Genomic DNA, 20,768 nt, shown 5'->3' with positions numbered 1-20,768 from the left:
GTGGGGAGGGTCTTCAGATGATCAGTGTGTAGATTTTCTGCTTCTATCATTGATCTGGAATCTGATATTGGGACTCCTCCCCCCGACAACGACAATACGCTGATATCCGTTCTCTTCTCTCTTCCAGCTGCTGAAAGGAGAATTGGAGAATTCCTGCACTCAGCTCCGCCAATCCGAGAAAAGGCGGCATGAGAAGGACCTGGAGATGCAGCAGCAGGTAAATTACATAGTTACATAGTATTACATAGTTACATAGTAGGTGAGGTTGAAAAAAGACACAAGTCCATCAAGTCCAACCTATGTGTGTGATTATGTGTCAGTATTACATTGTATATCCCTGTATGTTGCGGTCATTCAGGTGATTATCTAATAGTTTCTTGAAACGATCGATGCTCCCCGCTGAGACCACCGCCTGTAGAAGGGAATTCCACATCCATCTTACAGTAAAGAACCCTCTACGTAGTTTAAGGGTAAATCTCTTTTCCTCTTTACCTCTCCCCTCTAGGGAAGAATGATATCTGATCCTATAAACCCCTCCCCTCTAGGGAAGAATGATATCCGATCCTATAAACCCCTCCCCTCTAGGGAAGAATGATATCTGATCCTATAAACCCCTCCCCTCTAGGGAAGAATGATATCCGATCCTATAAACCCCTCCCCTCTAGGGAAGAATGATATCCGATCCTATAAACCCCCCCCTCTAGGGAAGAATGATATCTGATCCTATAAACCCCTCCCCTCTAGGGAAGAATGATATCCGATCCTATAAACCCCTCCCCTCTAGGGAAGAATGATATCTGATCCTATAAACCCCTCCCCTCTAGGGAAGAATGATATTCGATCCTATAAACCCCCCCCCCCTCTAGGGAAGAATGATATCTGATCCTATAAACCCCTCCCCTCTAGGGAAGAATGATATCTGATCCTATAAACCCCTCCCCTCTAGGGAAGAATGATATCTGATCCTATAAACCCCTCCCATCCAGGAAATTATATTGGATTCTATAGAAATGAATCAGGTTATCTGCACCCCATAGATGTCCTGTGCTCCACTATTCCTCAGTCCAGAGGGCCATTGTGAACTATTGGGGGTTGTATCATCACTGTAACCATCACTGAGGTTCATTGCCGGGTAATCTCGGGGTGTATGGTGACATCATTGTCCGGTAATCTCCAGGTGTATGGTGACATCATTGTCCGGTAATCTCCGGGTGTATGGTGAGATCATTGTCCGGTAATCTCCGGGTGTGTGTGGTGACATCATTGTCCGGTAATCTCCGGGTGTATGGTGACATCATTGTCCGGTAATCTCCGGGTGTATGGTGAGATCATTGTCCGGTAATCTCCGGGTGTATGGTGACATCATTGGTCGGTAATCTCCGGGTGTATGGTGAGATCATTGTCCGGTAATCTCCGGGTGTATGGTGAGATCATTGTCCGGTAATCTCCGAGTGTATGGTGACATCATTGTCCGGTAATCTCCGGGTGTATGGTGACATCATTGGTCGGTAATCTCCGGGTGTATGGTGACATCATTGGTCGGTAATCTCCGGGTGTATGGTGACATCATTGGTCGGTAATCTCCGAGTGTATGGTGACATCATTGTCCGGTAATCTCCGAGTGTATGGTGACATCATTGTCCGGTAATCTCCGAGTGTATGGTGACATCATTGTCCGGTAATCTCCGGGTGTATGGTGACATCATTGTCCAGTAATCTCCGGGTGTATGGTGACATCATTGGTCGGTAATCTCCGGGTGTCTGGTGACATCATTGTCCAGTAATCTCCGAGTGTATGGTGACATCATTGTCCGGTAATCTCCGGGTGTATGGTGAGATCATTGGTCGGTAATCTCCGGGTGTATGGTGACATCATTGTCCGGTAATCTCCGAGTGTATGGTGACATCATTGTCCAGTAATCTCCGGGTGTATGGTGACATCAATAGTCGGTAATCTCCGGGTGTCTGGTGACATCAATGTCCGGTAATCTCCGAGTGTATGGTGACATCAATGGTCGGTAATCTCCGGGTGTCTGGTGACATCAATGTCCGGTAATCTCCGAGTGTATGGTGACATCATTGTCCGGTAATCTCCGGGTGTATGGTGACATCATTGGTCGGTAATCTCCGGGTGTATGGTGACATCATTGGTCGGTAATCTCCGGGTGTATGGTGACATCATTGTCCGGTAATCTCCGGGTGTATGGTGACATCATTGTCAGGTAATCTCCGGGTGTATGGTGACATCAATGTCCGGTAATCTCCGGGTGTATGGTGACATCATTGTCCGGTAATCTCCGGGTGTATGGTGACATCATTGGTCGGTAATCTCCGGGTGTATGGTGACATCATTGGTCGGTAATCTCCGGGTGTATGGTGACATCATTGGTCGGTAATCTCTGAGTGTATGGTGACATCATTGTCCGGTAATCTCCGGGTGTATGGTGAGATCATTGTCCGGTAATCTCCGGGTGTCTGGTGACATCATTGTCCAGTAATCTCCGAGTGTATGGTGACATCATTGGTCGGTATTCTAGTAGAAGATCTCTGTGTATTCTCTGGTGGTTGGTAGCAGCCGTATAGCCGGTAGCAGTTGCAGAAGCCGGCCTATGACTGTCCACTTTATGGAGATGATCTGGACATGTAAACTACGGATTCCAGATAAGAGATCAGAGGGTGACTTTAGAGTCTCCCCCTTGTGGTCACCTTTGTGAGGAGCAGCAAAGCACAGTCACTATGCAGCATTACTGAGCAGAATGCAGAGTGAATATGTCATGTGTCTGCACCCGCGTACATATATCATATCTATCTATACTAAAGTAGATCGAGACCCTGTTTAATCGCTTTTCCTTTATTGCATCTCAGAGCTGCTGATCTCCTACAGCCTCTTAGCAGTCACTTCCTGTCTACATGGCGTTTCTCAGGGTGACAGCAATGGACCACATCTGTGTATCTGTGGTCTGGAAGACAGGGTGACAACACAGGAGCACAATGGGAGGACAGGAACAGAGCGTTGTCACCCTTCAGCAGGAAATACCAGAACAGGAAAGCCCATTCCAGGAAAACACTCGTCATAATTTTGTGTTGACATCTGAAGATGTCAGATTCCCACCGCCGTGGATCCGTATAGGGCCCGCGGATCTCAGGAACCTCCATGATTGCCGAGAGCTAGACATGTACCGTTCGTTTGTTTCCGAATCAAAATTTGGATGATTTTTTTTTTGTTATTCGGATGTATACGAATTTCCGAATTACAACAGTATGGAGTTTAAACGAATCCGAAATACCGAAATTTGAATCAAATTCAAAATCGAATTCGCAAACAAGAATAGAATAGAAAATAAGGGAATAGAATAGAACTGAAAAGAAAAGAATAGAAAAAACAATAGTATAGAATAAAATAGAATATAACTGTCTTCCGAAATTCGAATTTCAAATAGAATACATTTTAATTTGAATAGAATAGATTACAATACAATAGAATAGAGAATAAAAGAATAGAATGAAATAGAAAAAAAACAACAGAACAAAATAGAAATAATATAACCGTCTTCCAAAATTCGAATATCAAATAGAGCAAACTTGAATTTATATAGATTAAAATAGAAAATAAGAGAGTAGAATGGAATAGAAAAAACAACAGAATAGAATAAAATAGAATATAACCGTCTTCCAAAATTTGAATTTCAAATAGAATACATTTGAATAGTATAGAAAGGAATAGAAGAGAACAGAAAAGAAAACAATAGAAAAAAACAATAGAAAAAAAACAATTAAAAAAAAACCAAAAAAACAGTCTTCCGAAAATTCGAATCTTGAATAGAAAAAAGTTTGAATTAGATTCTAATTTTCTAAATTCCGCGCAATTTGATTCAATTCAACTGAATTTGGAAATTTCAAATCGAATTCATAAATGAAAAAACGAAACTAAAATTCCACAAACGAATTAAATTAAGTTCACTAAATGAAATTATTGACAAAACGTATTGAAGTGAAACCAATTTTTTGGTTGTGCACATGTGTGCAGAGCGCCCCGTCATCCTGACACCTCGAGGACCTGTTGACACACGCGCGTCCTTTGATGGTCGGTGTCTGGGAGTCTCGCGGCTCCGCAGATTGTGTGTCATCAGCACTTTCAGCTGCTTTGAAATGATATCCCGTTTAAGGGAAGGAAGACCTGACCTGCCGCTGACCCTGCCAGCAGCACCGAGAGGAGCCGGCAAGAGAGCCTGTGCTGTCTACCAGGAGAAGAAGAGGTGAGAGGCTCCGAGTACCTCCCTGAAAAGGCTTCTCAGAATATAGCAGACAGAAACCTAATACATTCCAGGGTCATAGAGGAACTGCAATGATGGCGGCTTAAGAGGAACTCTGATAACCTCAGTAGTTACTCACATGGAGATGGACCTGAGCAGCTTCCTCAGATCAGTTGTAGGTGACTGACCACTATGACAATGTATACTGTGATCTGGATAAACAAGAACCTTCAGACAACTCCAATAACTTTTATAACTTAATTTTATAACCTACAATAGGAGCAAACCTCCTGTCCTTGTGCATCTAACAGTCAGCTAAATGTGAATACAGTTAAACAGTGATGAGGAGCTCTATGGTCTCTCCCCCTCCTTGCCTCATAGCTGAGCAGATCAGAACCAAGAGAAGAGGGTCAGAGTTCCCATAATACCAGAGGATGGCTCTTTATTCTTCTCTGCATATGTTATACTTTCAGAGGGAGGTGGACACATACGAGGGTGTCTGGCAGGGTAAATGAGGTAATGGGTTCCTTCCCTGTATTTAGCGGTGTTCAGCTTCTGCGATAAAATTCCTTCAGAAGACGTGGTTCCTTTTTTTGCACATTTCTCTGTCTAGAAGACATCTTGGAAAATGATGGAACATTGGTGGGATCTCCATTTGATTCCTGCTCCGCTTTAGCTGTCTTTTTACTCACAAGCCACTTATATCGCTTCTTCCAATTTGGGACTGGTCTGGCCTTGGTCTGGTCTTGGACTGGTCTGGCCTTGGACTAGTCTGGCCTTGGTCTGCTCTTGGACTGGCCCTGGTCTGCTTTTGGAATGGTCTGCCTGCTCTTGGACTGGCCTTGCTCTGCTTTTACACTGGTCTGGCCTGCTCTTGGACTGGTCTGGCCTGCTCTTGGACTGGTCTGGCCTGCTCTTGCACTGGTCTGGCCTGCTCTTGGACTGGTCTGGCCTGCTCTTGGACTGGTCTGGCCTTGGACTGGTCTGGCCTTGGACTGGTCTGGCCTTGGACTGCACTTGCACTGGTCTGGCCTTGGACTGGTCTGGTCTTGGTCTGGACTTTGTCTTGTCTGACCTTGATCTTGTCCGACCTTGGTCTTGTCTTGGTCTGGCCTTGGCATTGGTCTTGTCTTGGACTAGTCTGGCCTTGGCATTGGTCTTGTCTTGGACTGGTCTGGCCTTGGTCTTGTCTTGGACTGGCCTTGGTCTTGTCTTACACTGGCCTGGCCTTGGTTTTGTTTTGGACTGGCCTGGCCTTGGTCTAGTCTTGGACTGGTCTTGTCTTGGACTGGCCTGGCTTTGACCTTGTCTTGGACTAGTCTGGCCTTGAACTAGTCTGGCATTTGACTAGTCTGGCCTTGGATTAGTCTGGTCTTTGGCTGGTCTGGCCTTGAATTAGTCTGGTCTTTGGCTGGTCTGGCCTTGGATTAGTCTGGCCTTTGGCTGGTCTGGTCTGGCCTGGCCTTGGTCTGGTCTGGCCTTGGTCTGGTCTTGGTCTGGCTTTGGACTGGTCTTGGTCTGGCTTTGGTCTGGCTGTGGACTGGTCTTGGTCTGGCCTTGGACTGGTCTTAGTTTGGTCTTGGTCAATCCTTGGCCTTGTCTTAGTATGATGTGCCTAAGTGACAACATCCTCTGTCTTGTGACCTCCCCACCTATAATCTTCAATTTTCAAGATCGTATAATCTTCAGCTGTTCCCTATTTTGTATCCAATTGCAGAAAATGCAGAGTTTTATGTCATACACAAATATTGTGATCTGTGACATATAACGTGACGCAATCTCTTAGGCCCCTTTCACACGATCAGACCTGTCAGTTTTGACGGCAGACCTGAACGGGCGCTCCATGTTAGCCTATGGAGCGACGGATGTCAGCGGAGACATGTCCGCTGACATCTGACCCGGTCCGATCCGCTAAAAGCAGACGGATGGCCATACGTCCAGGTCCGTCGCTGACGGATCGGATCGGATAAGATATGATGAAAACGGACATGCTGTCCGTTTTCATCCGATCCCTCCATAGGCAGCAGCGGCGCCTGACAAGCCCCTCCCCGCTCAGTGAGCAGAGAGGGACCTGTCATCCGCCGGCTCAGCGGAGATCAATGGAGAGATCTCCCGCTGAGCCGGCGGACCGAGGCGGGCTCCGTGGAAGCAGAGTCCGCCTCGTGTGAAAGGGGCCTTACAGTGTGTTCCCGGCTCTCTGCACGCTCAGCGATCTATTTTCTGTGCAGTCGTCTCTCTGCCCCTGATTTAGAGCCGACACACTGACCGTGAATATTCTGTATATTTCTCATTAAGACCAATGAATAAAGGATTGGCCCGGGGAAAGACGTAGAGCGTGTTTTCCGTTGTTGGTAATTATTCTGCCTGCAAATCGCCTGCAGGCAACTGACGCATTACCCGCTCCGACGGCACAGGCGGATTAAGAAAGATGGGAGCCTCTGCGCTTAATTCTGGCGTCCAGAGATAAGCCGCTACAATGACACCTCTGTCACCGAACATCAAACACCCCATCCACAGACTCGTTAGCCGCCGTCATACCTGTAATTACAGGGGCTGGATTCCACACCGCGTGTCAGAGCCCCCCGATCATAGGGAGAGGACTGGATTCCTTTCTGTGTGTCAGAGCCCCCCAATATTAGGGAAAGGAGAAGGATTCTGTGCCGTGTTCAGAGCACCTCGATAATAGGGAAAGGAGAAGGATTCTGTGCCGTATTTGAGAGCCCCCCAATAATAAGGAAAGGAGAAGGATTCTGTGCTGTGTTCAGAGCACCCCAATAATAGGGAAAGGAGAAGGATTCTGTTCTTTGTTTGAGAGCCCCCAATAATAGGGAAAGGAGAAGGATTCTGTGCCGTGTTTGAGAGCCCCCCAATAATAGGGAAAGGAGATGGATTCTGTGCCGTATTTGAGAGCCCCCCAATAATAAGGAAAGGAGAAGGATTCTGTGCTGTGTTCAGAGCACCCCAATAATAGGGAAAGGAGAAGGATTCTGTTCTTTGTTTGAGAGCCCCCAATAATAGGGAAAGGAGAAGGATTCTGTGCCGTGTTCAGAGCACCCCAATAATAGGGAAAGGAGAAGGATTCTGTGCCGTGTTCAGAGCACCCCAATAATAGGGAAAGGAGAAGGATTCTGTGCCGTGTTCAGAGCCCCCCAATAATGGGGAAAGGAGAAGGATTCTGTGCCGTGTTTAAGAGCCCCCCAATAATAAGGAAAGGAGAAGGATTCTGTGCCGTGTTCAGAGCACTTCGATAATAGGGAAAGGAGAAGGATTCTGTGCCGTATTTGAGAGCCCCCCAATAATAAGGAAAGGAGAAGGATTCTGTGCTGTGTTTGAGAGCCCCCCAATAATAGGGAAAGGAGACGGATTCTGTGCCCTGTTCTGAACACCCCAATAATATGGAAAGGAGAAGGATTCTGTGCCATGTTTGAGAGCCCCCCAAAAATAGGGAAAGGAGATGGATTCTGTGCCATGTTTGAGAGCCCCCCAAAAATAGGGAAAGGAGATGGATTCTGTGCCATGTTTGAGAGACCCCCAATAATAGGGAAAGGAGAAGGATTCTGTGCCGTGTTCAGAGCACCCCAATAATAGGGAAAGGAGAAGAATTCTGTGCCGTGTTCAGAGCCCCCAATAATAGGGAAAGGAGAAGGATTCTGTTCTTTGTTTGAGAGCCCCCAATAATAGGGAAAGGAGAAGGATTCTGTGCCGTGTTCAGAGCCCCCCAATAATAGGGAAAGGAGAAGGATTCTGTGCCGTGTTTAAGAGCCCCCCAATAATAAGGAAAGGAGAAGGATTCTGTGCCGTGTTAAGAGCCCCCCAATAATAGGGAAAGGAGAAGGATTCTGTGCCGTGTTCAGAGCCCCCCAATAATAAGGAAAGGAGAAGGATTCTGTGCTGTGTTTGAGAGCCCCCCCAATAATAGGGAAAGGAGACGGATTCTGTGCCCTGTTCTGAACACCCCAATAATAAGGAAAGGAGAATGATTCTGTGCCGTGTTTGAGAGCCCCCCAATAGTAGGGAAAAGAGATGGATTCTGTGCCGTGTTTGAGAGACCCCAAAAATAGGGAAATGAGAAGGTTTATGTGCCGTTTTTGAGAGCCCCCCAATAATAGGGAAAGGAGAAGGATTCTGTGCCCTGTTTAAGAGCCCCCCAATAATAGGGAAAGGAGAAGGATCCTGTTCTTTGTTTGAGAGCCCCCCAATAATAGGGAAAGGAGAAGGATTCTGTGCCATGTCTGAGAGCCCCCCAATAATAGGGAAAGGAGAAGGATTCTGTGCCGTGTTTGAGAGCCCCCCAATAATAGGGAAAGGAGAAGGATTCTGTGCCATGTTTGAGAGCCCCCCAATAATAGGGAAAGGAGAAGGATTCTGTTCCGTGTTTGAGAGACCCCCAATAATAGGGAAAAGAGATGGATTCTGTGCTGTGTTTGAGAGCCCCCCAATAATAGGGAAAAGAGAAGGATTCTGTTCTTTGTTTGAGAGCCCCCCAATAATAGGGAAAAGAGATGGATTCTGTGCTGTGTTTGAGAGCCCCCCAATAATAGGGAAAGGAGAAGGATTCTGTGCCGTGTTTGAGAGCCCCCAATAATAGGGAAAGGAGAAGGATTCTGTTCTTTGTTTGAGAGCCCCCAATAATAGGGAAAGGAGAAGGATTCTGTGCTGTGTTTGGGAGCCCCCCAATAATAGGGAAGGGGCCAGATCCCAGGTTGCCTGTCTGAGAGCCCCCCTCATGTAATCTTTCACCCCCATAATACCTGATGATCCTGCCATACAGGTCTTTGTTTAGGCACTTCCTGGTATGGGGGTGACAGCGCATTGTCACCGTCTCCTTATTGTCACCCCCTGACATGGGCCTCCTATAGAGACAACAAGAACTGCTTCACAGACGTGGTCCACTGTTGTCACCGTCAGGAACTCGCCTTGAGCAATGTCATGTAGAGAGGAAGTGACTGCAAGTGATGGTAGGAGATCTGCAATGAAGACAACTGATGTCAGGACCCAGCTGTACTGTCTGGTAGGACTGTCTGGTCAGAATTAGAACTCCTTCACATGTCTGTATATCAGTTGTGTGTCACAATACTGCTCAGGTATATCGTATTCTATAGATTCGGGGGGGGGGGGGGCTCTATGGGGTGATTTGGACCCTCCTGCAGGAAAAGGTTAAATAAATTTCCATCTTCAGGGCCAGAACAGCCCGGACATCAATGAAAAGTGCGTCCAGAAATAGGCGCTGTATAGATTACCGTGTGGCCAGCCGATCGTTTCCATCTGGCCTCCGTACAAACGCCCGCCGGCGTACCTTTGCGGCATCCCGAGGAGCTCCCGGCTTTTTATTTCCACACTCCTCCCCCTCCCGGCTATTTTCAGATGTCGTTATCCCGAGAATTTCCCCCTCCGCCATAGAGCTGGCGGTGCGCCCGGCCTGCAGGAGCGGGCCCCTAGTCTATCCCATTATAATGAGCGGGCCCCTAGTCTATCCCATTGTAATGAACGGGCCCCTAGTCTATCCCATTATAATGAGCGGGCCCCTAGTCTATCCCATTGTAATGAACGGGCCCCTAGTCTATCCCATTATAATGAGCGGGCCCCTAGTCTATCCCATTATAATGAGCGGGCCCCTAGTCTATCCCATTGTAATGAACGGGCCCCTAGTCTATCCCATTGTAATGAACGGGCCCCTAGTCTATCCCATTATAATGAACGGGCCCCTAGTCTATCCCATTATAATGAACGGGCCCCTAGTCTATCCCATTATAATGAACGGGCCCCTAGTCTATCCCATTATAATGAACGGGCCCCTAGTCTATCCCATTATAATGAGCGGGCCCCTAGTCTATCCCATTATAATGAGCGGGCCCCTAGTCTATCCCATTGTAATGAACGGGCCCCTAGTCTATCCCATTATAATGAGCGGGCCCCTAGTCTATCCCATTATAATGAACGGGCCCCTAGTCTATCCCATTATAATGAGCGGGCCCCTAGTCTATCCCATTGTAATGAACGGGCCCCTAGTCTATCCCATTATAATGAGCGGGCCCCTAGTCTATCCCATTGTAATGAACGGGCCCCTAGTCTATCCCATTATAATGAGCGGGCCCCTAGTCTATCCCATTATAATGAGCGGGCCCCTAGTCTATCCCATTATAATGAACGGGCCCCTAGTCTATCCCATTATAATGAACGGGCCCCTAGTCTATCCCATTGTAATGAACGGGCCCCTAGTCTATCCTATTATAATGAACAGGCCCCTAGTCTATTCCATCTGCATGAGCGGGCCCCTAGTCTATCCCATTGTAATGAACAGGCCCCTAGTCTATCCCATTGTAATGAACGGGCCCCTAGTCTATCCCATTGTAATGAACGGGCCCCTAGTCTATCCCATTGTAATGAACGGGCCCCTAGTCTATCCCATTATAATGAACGGGCCCCTAGTCTGTCCCATTATAATGAACGGGCCCCTAGTCTATCCCATTATAATGAACGGGCCCCTAGTCTATCCCATTGTAATGAACGGGCCCCTAGTCTATCCCATTGTAATGAACAGGCCCCTAGTCTATTCCATCTGCATGAGCGGGCCCCTAGTCTATCCCATTGTAATGAACAGGCCCCTAGTCTATTCCATCTGCATGAGCGGGCCCCTAGTCTATCCCATTGTAATGAACGGGCCCCTAGTCTATCCCATTGTAATAAACGGGCCCCTAGTCTATCCCATCTGCATGAACGGGCCTCTAGTCTATCCCATTATAATGAACGGGCCCCTAGTCTATCCCATTGTAATGAACAGGCCCCTAGTCTATCCCATCTGCATGAACCGGCCCCTAGTCTATCCCATCTGCATGAGCGGGCCCCTAGTCTATCCCATTATAATGAACGGGCCCCTAGTCTATCCCATTGTAATGAACAGGCCCCTAGTCTATCCCATCTGCATGAACCGGCCCCTAGTCTATCCCATCTGCATGAGCGGGCCCCTAGTCTATCCCGTTATAATGAACGGGCCCCTAGTCTATTCCATTGTAATGAACGGGCCCCTAGTCTGTTCGATTTTAATGAACGGGCCCCTAATCTATCCCATTGTAATGAACGGGCCCCTAGTCTATCCCATTGTAATGAGCGGGCCCCTAGTCTATCCCATTATAATGAACGGGCCCCTAGTCTATCCCATTGTAATGAACGGGCCCCTAGTCTATCCCATTGTAATGAACGGGCCCCTAGTCTATCCCATTGTAATGAACGGGCCCCTAGTCTATCCCATTGTAATGAACGGGCCCCTAGTCTATCCCATTGTAATGAACGGGCCCCTAGTCTATCCCATTGTAATAAACGGGCCCCTAGTCTATCCCATCTGCATGAACGGGCCTCTAGTCTATCCCATTATAATGAACGGGCCCCTAGTCTATCCCATTGTAATGAACGGGCCCCTAGTCTATCCCATTGTAATGAACAGGCCCCTAGTCTATCCCATCTGCATGAACCGGCCCCTAGTCTATCCCATCTGCATGAGCGGGCCCCTAGTCTATTCCATTATAATGAACGGGCCCCTAGTCTATTCCATTGTAATGAGCGGGCCCCTAGTCTATCCCATTATAATGAACGGGCCCCTAGTCTATCCCATTGTAATGAACAGGCCCCTAGTCTATCCCATTGTAATGAACGGGCCCCTAGTCTATTCCATCTGCATGAGCGGGCCCCTAGTCTATCCAATTGTAATGAACGGGCCCCTAGTCTATCCCATTGTAATAAACGGGCCCCTAGTCTATCCCATCTGCATGAACGGGCCTCTAGTCTATCCCATTATAATGAACGGGCCCCTAGTCTATCCCATTGTAATGAACGGGCCCCTAGTCTATCCCATTGTAATGAACAGGCCCCTAGTCTATCCCATCTGCATGAACCGGCCCCTAGTCTATCCCATCTGCATGAGCGGGCCCCTAGTCTATCCCATTATAATGAACGGGCCCCTAGTCTATTCCATTGTAATGAACGGGCCCCTAGTCTGTTCAATTTTAGTGAACGGGCCCCTAATCTATCCCATTGTAATGAACGGGCGCCTAGTCTATCCCATTGTAATGAACGGGCCCCTAGTCTATCCCATTGTAATGAACGGGCCCCTATTCTATCCCATTGTAATGAACGGGCCCCTAATCTATCCCATTGTAATGAACGGGCCCCTAGTCTATCCCATTGTAATGACCGGGCCCCTAGTCTATCCCATCTGCATGAATGGGCCCCTAGTCTATCCCATTGGTTTGAACGGCCCCTAGTCTATCCCATTGTAATGAACGGGCCCCTAGTCTATCCCATTGTAATGAACGGGCCCCTAGTCTATCCCATTGTAATGAACGGGCCCCTAGTCTATCCCATTGTAATGAACGGGCCCCTAGTCTATCCCATTGGTATGAACGGGCCCCTAGTCTATCCCATTGGTATGAACGGGCCCCTAGTCTATGCCATTGTAATGAACAGGCCCCTAGTCTATCCCATTGTAATGAACGGGCCCCTAGTCTATCCCATTGTAATGAACGGGCCCCTAGTCTATCCCATTGTAATGAACGGGCCCCTAGTCTATCCCATTGTAATGAACGGGCCCCTTGTCTATCCCATCTGCATGAACGGGCCCCTAGTCTATCCCATTGGTATATAAGGGTCCCTAGTCTATCCCATTGGTATGAAGCGGACCCTAGTCTATCCGATCTGCATGAACGGGCCCCTAGTCTATCCCATTGATATGAACGGGCCCCTAGTCTATCCCATTGTAATAAACGGGCCCCTAGTCTATCCCATCTGTATGAACGGGCCCCTAGTTTATCCCAGAGATATGAACGGGCCCCTAGTCTATCCTATTGGTATGAACGGGCCCCTAGTCTATCCCATCTGTATGAACAGGCCCCTAGTTTATCCCATTGATATGAACGGACCCCTAGTCTATCCTATTGGTATGAACGGGCCCCTAGTCTATCCCATCTGCATGAACGGGTCCCTAGTTTATCACATTGGTATGAACAGGCCCCTAGTCTATCCTATTGGTATAAATGGGCCCTAGTCTATCCCATTGATATGAACGGCCCCTAGTCTATCCAATCTGAATGAACAGGCCCCTAGTTTATCCCATTGGTATGAACGGCCCCCTAGTCTACCCTATTGGTATGAACGTGTCCCTAGTTTATCCCATTGGTATGAACGTGTCCCTAGTCTATCCCATTGGTATGAATGGGCCCTAGTATATCCCATTGGTATGAACGTGTCCCTAGTCTATCCCATTGGTATGAACGTGTCCCTAGTCTATCCCATTGGTATGAGCGGGTCCCTAGTCTATCCCATTGGTATGAACGGGCCCCTAGTTTATCCCAGGAGATCACTTTTATCAAAAAGAGGACCGTCCGCCGTTTAAGAATATACCGGGGTTATGGTAGCTATGTGCATCTATCTGCTGCCATAACCTCGGTATTCTATGTCAAAGTACCAACATACCATGAAGGCAGGTGGTGGTCCGTAAGTGGCCGTGATTTTCCCAATTAGGCTGTCAGCAAGTGGCTATTCTATTCAATTCTATTCTTTTCTTTTATTTTCCATTCTCTAGTATTCTATTCTATTCTATCTTATTTAACTTTTTTCTATCTGATTTAACTTTTTTTTACCTCGCTGTATTTATTGCAATATGTTTCCATTTTTTAAATTCGAATTCGGATAATTTGTTTCATTATAATTTATTTTGGATTTGTTGAAATTCGTTGCTATCGTGATTCAGAAATTGGTTAAGGAAGCGAATTGCTGATGTCTGATCTCTATTATGAGATGAGAGTCATACGTGTTCTTCCCGGTAATAACGTGTCCATGTATGTTGTCTACACCTCCGCCGCAGTCCCATTGCATCACCCTGATTGTGTCATCTGTTCGATTGTCTCAGATCACACATGTCCGGGAGGAATACGAGGCGAAGATCAGAGGACTGCTGCCGGCCGCCCTGAGAAAGGAATTAGAAGAGACAATCGGCTCCCTGAAGTTGCAGGTAAACGAGGAGTGACAGGGGCCCTTTGCTGACTCGGCTGTTCCAGGTGTGCGTGTCGCGGCTCGCGCTGTCACATGTCCTCCGGTACTTTCCTGACCGATTCTTTCTCTGACAGGTGAACCTTCTACAGAAGAGGACACAGGTGCTGCAGGAGGAACTGACGGTGTATCAGAGGAAAGGGTAAGAGAAAAGCTCCATTCCCCTGGGGTGGGGGCCCCTGGAAAGCACCTTGTCTTATGGAAATGGGCTGCATTCCTCCAAAAGGGGGGGGGGGCATAAGGCTGTCGGGGCCCCTGAAAAACACCTTTAATGTAGGAATGGGCTGCATTCCCCTGAGGGAGGGGCCCTTAGGGGTGGGGGCCCCTGGAAAGCACCTTGTATTATAGGAGTGGGCCATATTCCCCTGCGGATGGGGGGGGGGTATGGAAAGCACCTTGTATTAGGAAAATAGGCTGCATTCCTCCAGAAAGGGGGGGGGGGGGGACATAGGGGTGTCTGGCCCCTGGAAAGTACCTTTATTGTGGGAAAGGTCTGCATTCTCCTGGGGGAGGGACCCTTAGGGGTGTCTGGCCCCTGGAAAGCACATTTTATTGTGGGAACGGGGCCCTTAGGGTTGGGGGCCTCTGGAAAGCGCCTTGTTTTATGGGAATAGGCTGCATTCCCCTAGAAAGAGGAGGTATAGGGGCGTTGGATTCCTGTAAAGCACCTTGTATTGTGGGAATAGGGCCCTCAAGGCTGGGGGCCCCTGGGAAGCACCTTGTGTTGTGGAAATAGGCTGCATTCCTCCAAAAAGGGTGAGGAATAAGGATGTCAGGCCCCTGGAAAACACGTTTATTGTGGGAATGGGCTGCATTCCCCTGGAGGAAGGGCCCTTAGGGGTGTCTGGCCCCTGGAAAGCACTTTTTATTGTGGGAATGGGGCCCTCAGGGTTTGGGGCCCCTGGAAAGCACCTTGTTTTATGGGAATAGGCTGCATTCCCCCAGAAAGGGGAGGTATGGGGGTCTTGGGACCCTGGAAAACACTTGTAAGAATGGGGCCCTCAGGGTTGGGGGCCCCTGGAAACCACCTTGTGTTATGGGAATAGGCTGCATTTAAGGGGAGGTATAGGGGTGATGGGACCCTGGAAAGCACCTTGTATTGTGCGAATGGGGCCCTCAAGGCTGGGGGCCCCTGGAAAAGCACCTTGTATTATGGGTCTCTCTCCGACCACATTGTAGTAATAAGAGCCGCGTATGGTGGCGGCACTCCAAACCCACAACCTATCGTCCCCCAAAGATGGTGGGATCAGAGGATTGTGGGAAGTACGGCTGGGAGGACCTTCATAGGATTGTCCCTCTAAATTGCTCATAATCCAACCGTACTGGACTGTGGGCCCCCCCCCCCCCCAAAGAGCCCTGAAACTCATTCCATTGGGTGCAGCCCCTTAGGACAATGGAAATCCTTCACAGGTAGCCCTGCATAGTCTAAACATTGTGATTCTTGTATGGGCCCAGTCATGACCGGTTCTCTTTAGTTTATTATTAAAAGGGGGAGTGAATGGTTTGTATTCGGGGGATGGGAGGGGGTTGCACATCGGATTTCATGTCATGTGATCAGATAGCAGTGTGTGTGTTACCGGACAGATGTCTGGATCCTCTATACACCAAAATGAATGGTTTGTATTGGGATTGGGGGGGGTTCTATCATAAATGGGGGTATAAAGTGATTGGCTAGTGACACCCCTTACACCACCATAGAGTATTCGGGAAGGGGTGGCATTGAAGGCAAATAGGCATTTAGAACAGAGGCAGAAATAAAAGGGCATTGGAGAATTGTACTGACATCACTTACTGTGACATCACTTCCTGTGTGTTCAATGGAGCCACCGGAGCTCCTCCATTGATTGGTTGGGATGGCGTTGCTCAGCAGTAATGTTCCCATGAAACAGAAATAATAAAACATACATTGTGTCCATCCATATCCAACCCTCCCCCCACCATACAAAAGCACCCTGGGGTGTCCTAACCCTATAGCCCGGTGCCACCCAGGTGATGGGACCAGTGGCGGCCGGTGGAATTTTTTGGGGGGGCGGCAAACAGTATATCAGGTGTTGTAACACGCCTGGGTGGGAACTGAGCGCATCCTCTGCGTCCCGAGCCCACCCTAATCAGGTGCTTCAAAAAAAAGAAAAAAAACCCTGCCGCTGTAATTCATGCGCCCGGTGCCCTGAAATCTATCCATTGCATATAGGGGGGTGGGGTGGAGAGAGGGGGCGGCGCCCCTAATGGGCAGGCCGCCACTGGATGGGACGTCTCTGAAGCTGGCATCAATGATGAGCACGTTCGGTCCCCCCATCCCCCCCTCCACCGTGATTGGATGAATGAAGAGCTGGAAATCTTCATGCCTTCATTGCCTGGTTCAGCAGGGGCGGGCACAACTTCCATCAGTGTGTGGCCACGCCTACAGGACAGGAACAATCAGCTTCTGTGCAGTAGGGTTGGCCACACACTGATGGAAACTGTGCCCGCCCCTGCTGAACCAGGCAATGAAGGCATGAAGATTTCCAGCTCTTCATTCATCCAATCACGGTGCTCTAATTTGTTTACGCACACAGAAGGTTGTCTGATAGATCCAAGCCGTGCCGGGACAAGGGCATCTAGAGCCCAGGGTGAAATTGCCAAACTGCCCCCCCCCCAAGATGTATGAGCATTATATGTCAGCAAACATCCCCCCACAAAAACACACTGAGCACTAATCTGTATGCTTACCCCCTAAGCATAAATTCCTCCTCCCAGTCCACCCCCCTGCTAAAATACCCCCTCTCAGCACCAATCTTTGCCCCCCACCCCCCCTAAAAAAAATCACCCCTCCTAGCACAAATGCTTCACCCCTAAAATATCCCCAAACACCCAAAAACACTGTAGCGCTAACCCATGGATCTTCTTCCATCGCACTTCTTCCCAAAATGCCCATCAAGGGTTCAGCCCTCCAACTGCAAAAATCACAGGGAAGCGCATTACCGTAGATCATCGACAAATGGATACCTATAGGCAAGTAAAAACATACCTAAAATATCCCCTCCTAGTACACATCTTCTGCCCCCTACTTCAAATTTCCCCCCCTCCCAGCACAAATGCCCCCACAAATCCCACCTCCTAGCATAAATCTTCTTCTTCCCCCAACCCCCCTTAATTCCCCTAAATCACCACTCTTAGCACCCAACCTCCCTAATTTCACCTCCTAAAACAATACTTACCCCCTGCTGCCCCCAAAATTCCCCCTTCCAACACAAATCTTCTATCCCCCCCCACAATATCTTTGTGGTGATCCCCCACCTCACATATTACCACTGTGCCCAGGGCAGCCGCCCCCCCTGCCCACTCCTTATCCCGGCCCTGGATCCAAATGCCCAGAACGACCGCCCCTCCTGCCCACTCCTTATCCCAGCCCTGGATCCAAGTGCCCAGGGCAGCCGTCCCCCCTGCCCACTCCTTATCCCAGCCCTGGATCCAAATGCCCAGAACGACCGCCCCTCCTGCCCACTCCTTATCCCAGCCCTGGATCCCAGTGCCCAGGGCCGCCGCCCCCCCTGCCCACTCCTTATCCTGGCCCTGGATCCAAGTGCCCAGGGCAGCCGCCCCCCCCCCCGCCCACTCTTTATTCCGGCCCTGGATCCAAGTGCCCAGGGCAGCCGCCCCCCACCCCGCCCACTCCTTATCCCGGCCCTGGATCCAAATGCCCAGAACGACTGCCCCTCCTGCCCACTCCTTATCCCGACCCTGGATCCAAGTGCCCAGGGCAACCGCCCACTCCTTATCCCAGCCCTGGATCCAAGTGCCCAGGGCAGCCGTCCCCCCTGCCCACTCCTTATCCCGGCCCTGGATCCAAATGCCCAGAACGACTGCCCCTCCTGCCCACTCCTTATCCCGGCCCTGGATCCAAGTGCCCAGGGCAGCCGTCCCCCCTGCCCACTCCTTATCCCAGCCCTGGATCCAAGTGCCCAGGGCAGCCGTCCCCCCCTGCCCACTCCTTATCCCGGCCCTGGATCCAAGTGCCCAGGGCAGCCGTCCCCCCTGCCCACTCTTTATCCCGGCCCTGGATCCAAGTGCCCAGGGCAGCCATCCCCCCTGGCCACTCCTTATTTCGGCCCTGGATCCAAGTGCCCAGGGCAGCCACCCCCCCCCGCTCACTCCTTATCCTGGCCCTGGATCCAAGTGCCCAGAGTGGCTCATCACTTCTCCTTATTCATGTTCCCCAAATTCATCCAACCCCCCACCAAGCGCCGGCAGTGACAGAGCGCCAGAAAGGTGACACCCAGGATGACTGAACACAGGAGGTCAGCCGCTGGACACAGGCTCCATTCCGAGAATTTTCTGAATGAATGCAAAGTGTCCTCTGATTGGACGAAGTGGGGTGGTGACGTCGTGCACTTTGCCTTCTTTCAGAAAACGCAAAGACTTCAGTGATGAAGCTGGAAGTACACAGAAAGCTGTACACAGAAGCATGCTATATACACATCGCTCCAATCCTAACTGCAGCTGCGTGTAGAAGAGCTGACAGTGTGATTTGACACGGACTGCAGCTGCCATTGTGTGTGGGATATATCTAGTGGAAGGGGATGTGTAGTATATAGAATCACTATTATTTATTCTCATATTATAAATTCCATTCCAGACTGTGACCTCCATACAAGAAAGACGCTCATCAGGACCGACTGAGCCCTTTATATTTCATGCCAAATAAAACCTCTCATCTGATTGGCTGTTACATTCCTTGTGTCAGACGTCGCCTCACTGAGCCACGGGCAGCCGCTGACCTACTACCTATACCCCGCCCCTCGCTTATCTCCTATTATTTTATATCAGGTTTACACATCTTTTTGTATCTTTGTATCCCGTGTCTAACATTAAATATTTATTTTCTACCATCTGTGTTTGTCATTTCTTCATCCCATCCCACACTGGCCGGACCCAGGAGCTTACACTCTATATAATGGATTGCTGATTATTTCATAACCCGGTGCTGGTAGAGTGCAGGCGGGTGTGATCCATGACAGCCAATCAGATAACTGTATTCATTAATGTGACCCCTGATTGGGTGCTTGGAGGTTTGAGTTGGTTCGGGGGGCCCAGTGTGTTGTGGGTAAGCAGTGGGCGACTCCACATTTCTTGGAGGGGGATTGTGATTGGACTGTAGATGTTGGTTTCTAGTGAGGAATCTTCATGGGGCTTTTATGACTGTATGAACTCCCATTATACGGAATGAGGGTGATGCTGGAGGGCAGAATAACGGACCCCCCAGACAGTGGGGACACATCACTCCGGCCTGGCCGGGGTCTTTATTTGTGGTATAAAAGACAGCAAAGCTCCAAATCTAATGGCCTGCTCTAATGAGATATAATCCTCTGCTATGCGGAGTGGATATCCAACACGTTCCGGGAGCTGACACATAATCCCTCCTTCTTCAGGGATAATAGTACAAAATCAGGACAATAATCAATATACAAGGACGGCTCCATGACCAGACAAATGTGTAGGATCTCAAACACCTAGGATAGGGCATTATTTCTCCCATTTACACCAAGGATGAGGGACCATTCCATCCAATCTTCCACTGACACCAACGAGGCACCATTCTTTCCAATGACACCAACAGTTGGGCATAATTCCTCCCACTGACACCAACAATTGTGAACTATTCCTCCCACTGACACCAAGAAAGAGGGACCATTCCATCCAATCTTCCACTGACACCAACGGGGCACCATTCTTTCCAATGACACCAACAGTTGGGCATAATTCCTCCCCACTGACACCAACAATTGTGAACTATTCCTCCCACTGACACCAAGAAAGAGGGACCATTCCATCCAATCTTCCACTGACACCAACGAGGCACCATTCTTTCCAATGACACCAACAGTTGGGCATAAATCCTCTCACTGACACCATGGATGGGGCACTATTCATTCCACTGACACCAACGAGGCACCATTCTTTCCAATAACACAAACATTTGGGCATAATTCCTCCCACTGACACCATGGATGGGACACTATTCCTTCCACTGATACCAACAAGGCACCATTCTTTCCAATGACACCAACAGTTGGGCATAATTCCTCCCACTGACACCATGGATGGGGCACTATTCCTTCCTGATACCAACAAGGCACCATTCTTTCCAGTGACACCAACAGTTGAGCATAATTCCTCCCACTGACACCAAGAATGATGGACCATTCCATCTAATCTTCCACTGACACCACCAATGAGGCACCTTTCTTCCAATGACACCAACATTTGGGCATAATTCCTCCCACTGACACCAAGGATGAAGGACCATTCCATCTAATCTTCCACTGACACCAACGAGGAACCATTCTTTCCAATGACACCAACAGTTGAGCATAATTCCTCCCACTGACACCAAGAATGAGGGACTATTCCATCTAATCTTCCACTGACACCACCAATGAGGCACCTTTCTTCCAATGACACCAACATTTGGACATAATTGGCTCTTTAGTGATA

General features: G+C 49.0%; 1 protein-coding gene across 1 annotated transcript in view; it reads left to right on the top strand.

The window, feature by feature from the left end:
- Positions 1 to 19,159, top strand: part of LOC141113819 (centrosomal protein of 112 kDa-like) — a gene marked incomplete at its 5' end in the record, with an annotated part of 66,919 nt that extends 47,760 nt beyond the window's left edge. Inside the window, 4 exon segments of the mRNA XM_073607131.1 lie at positions 128 to 217; positions 14,155 to 14,256; positions 14,372 to 14,436; positions 18,910 to 19,159. Of these exon segments, the coding sequence (XP_073463232.1) occupies positions 128 to 217; positions 14,155 to 14,256; positions 14,372 to 14,436; positions 18,910 to 18,916 (264 nt within the window).
- Between the last annotated feature and the right edge of the window lie 1,609 nt (positions 19,160 to 20,768).

This window comes from Aquarana catesbeiana, linkage group LG12 (assembly GCF_042186555.1).
Source record: "Aquarana catesbeiana isolate 2022-GZ linkage group LG12, ASM4218655v1, whole genome shotgun sequence".
Classification (NCBI taxonomy): domain Eukaryota; kingdom Metazoa; phylum Chordata; class Amphibia; order Anura; family Ranidae; genus Aquarana; species Aquarana catesbeiana.
The sequence above is the reverse complement of the archived record's forward strand: the minus strand, read 5'-3'. Positions and strand labels throughout refer to the sequence as shown.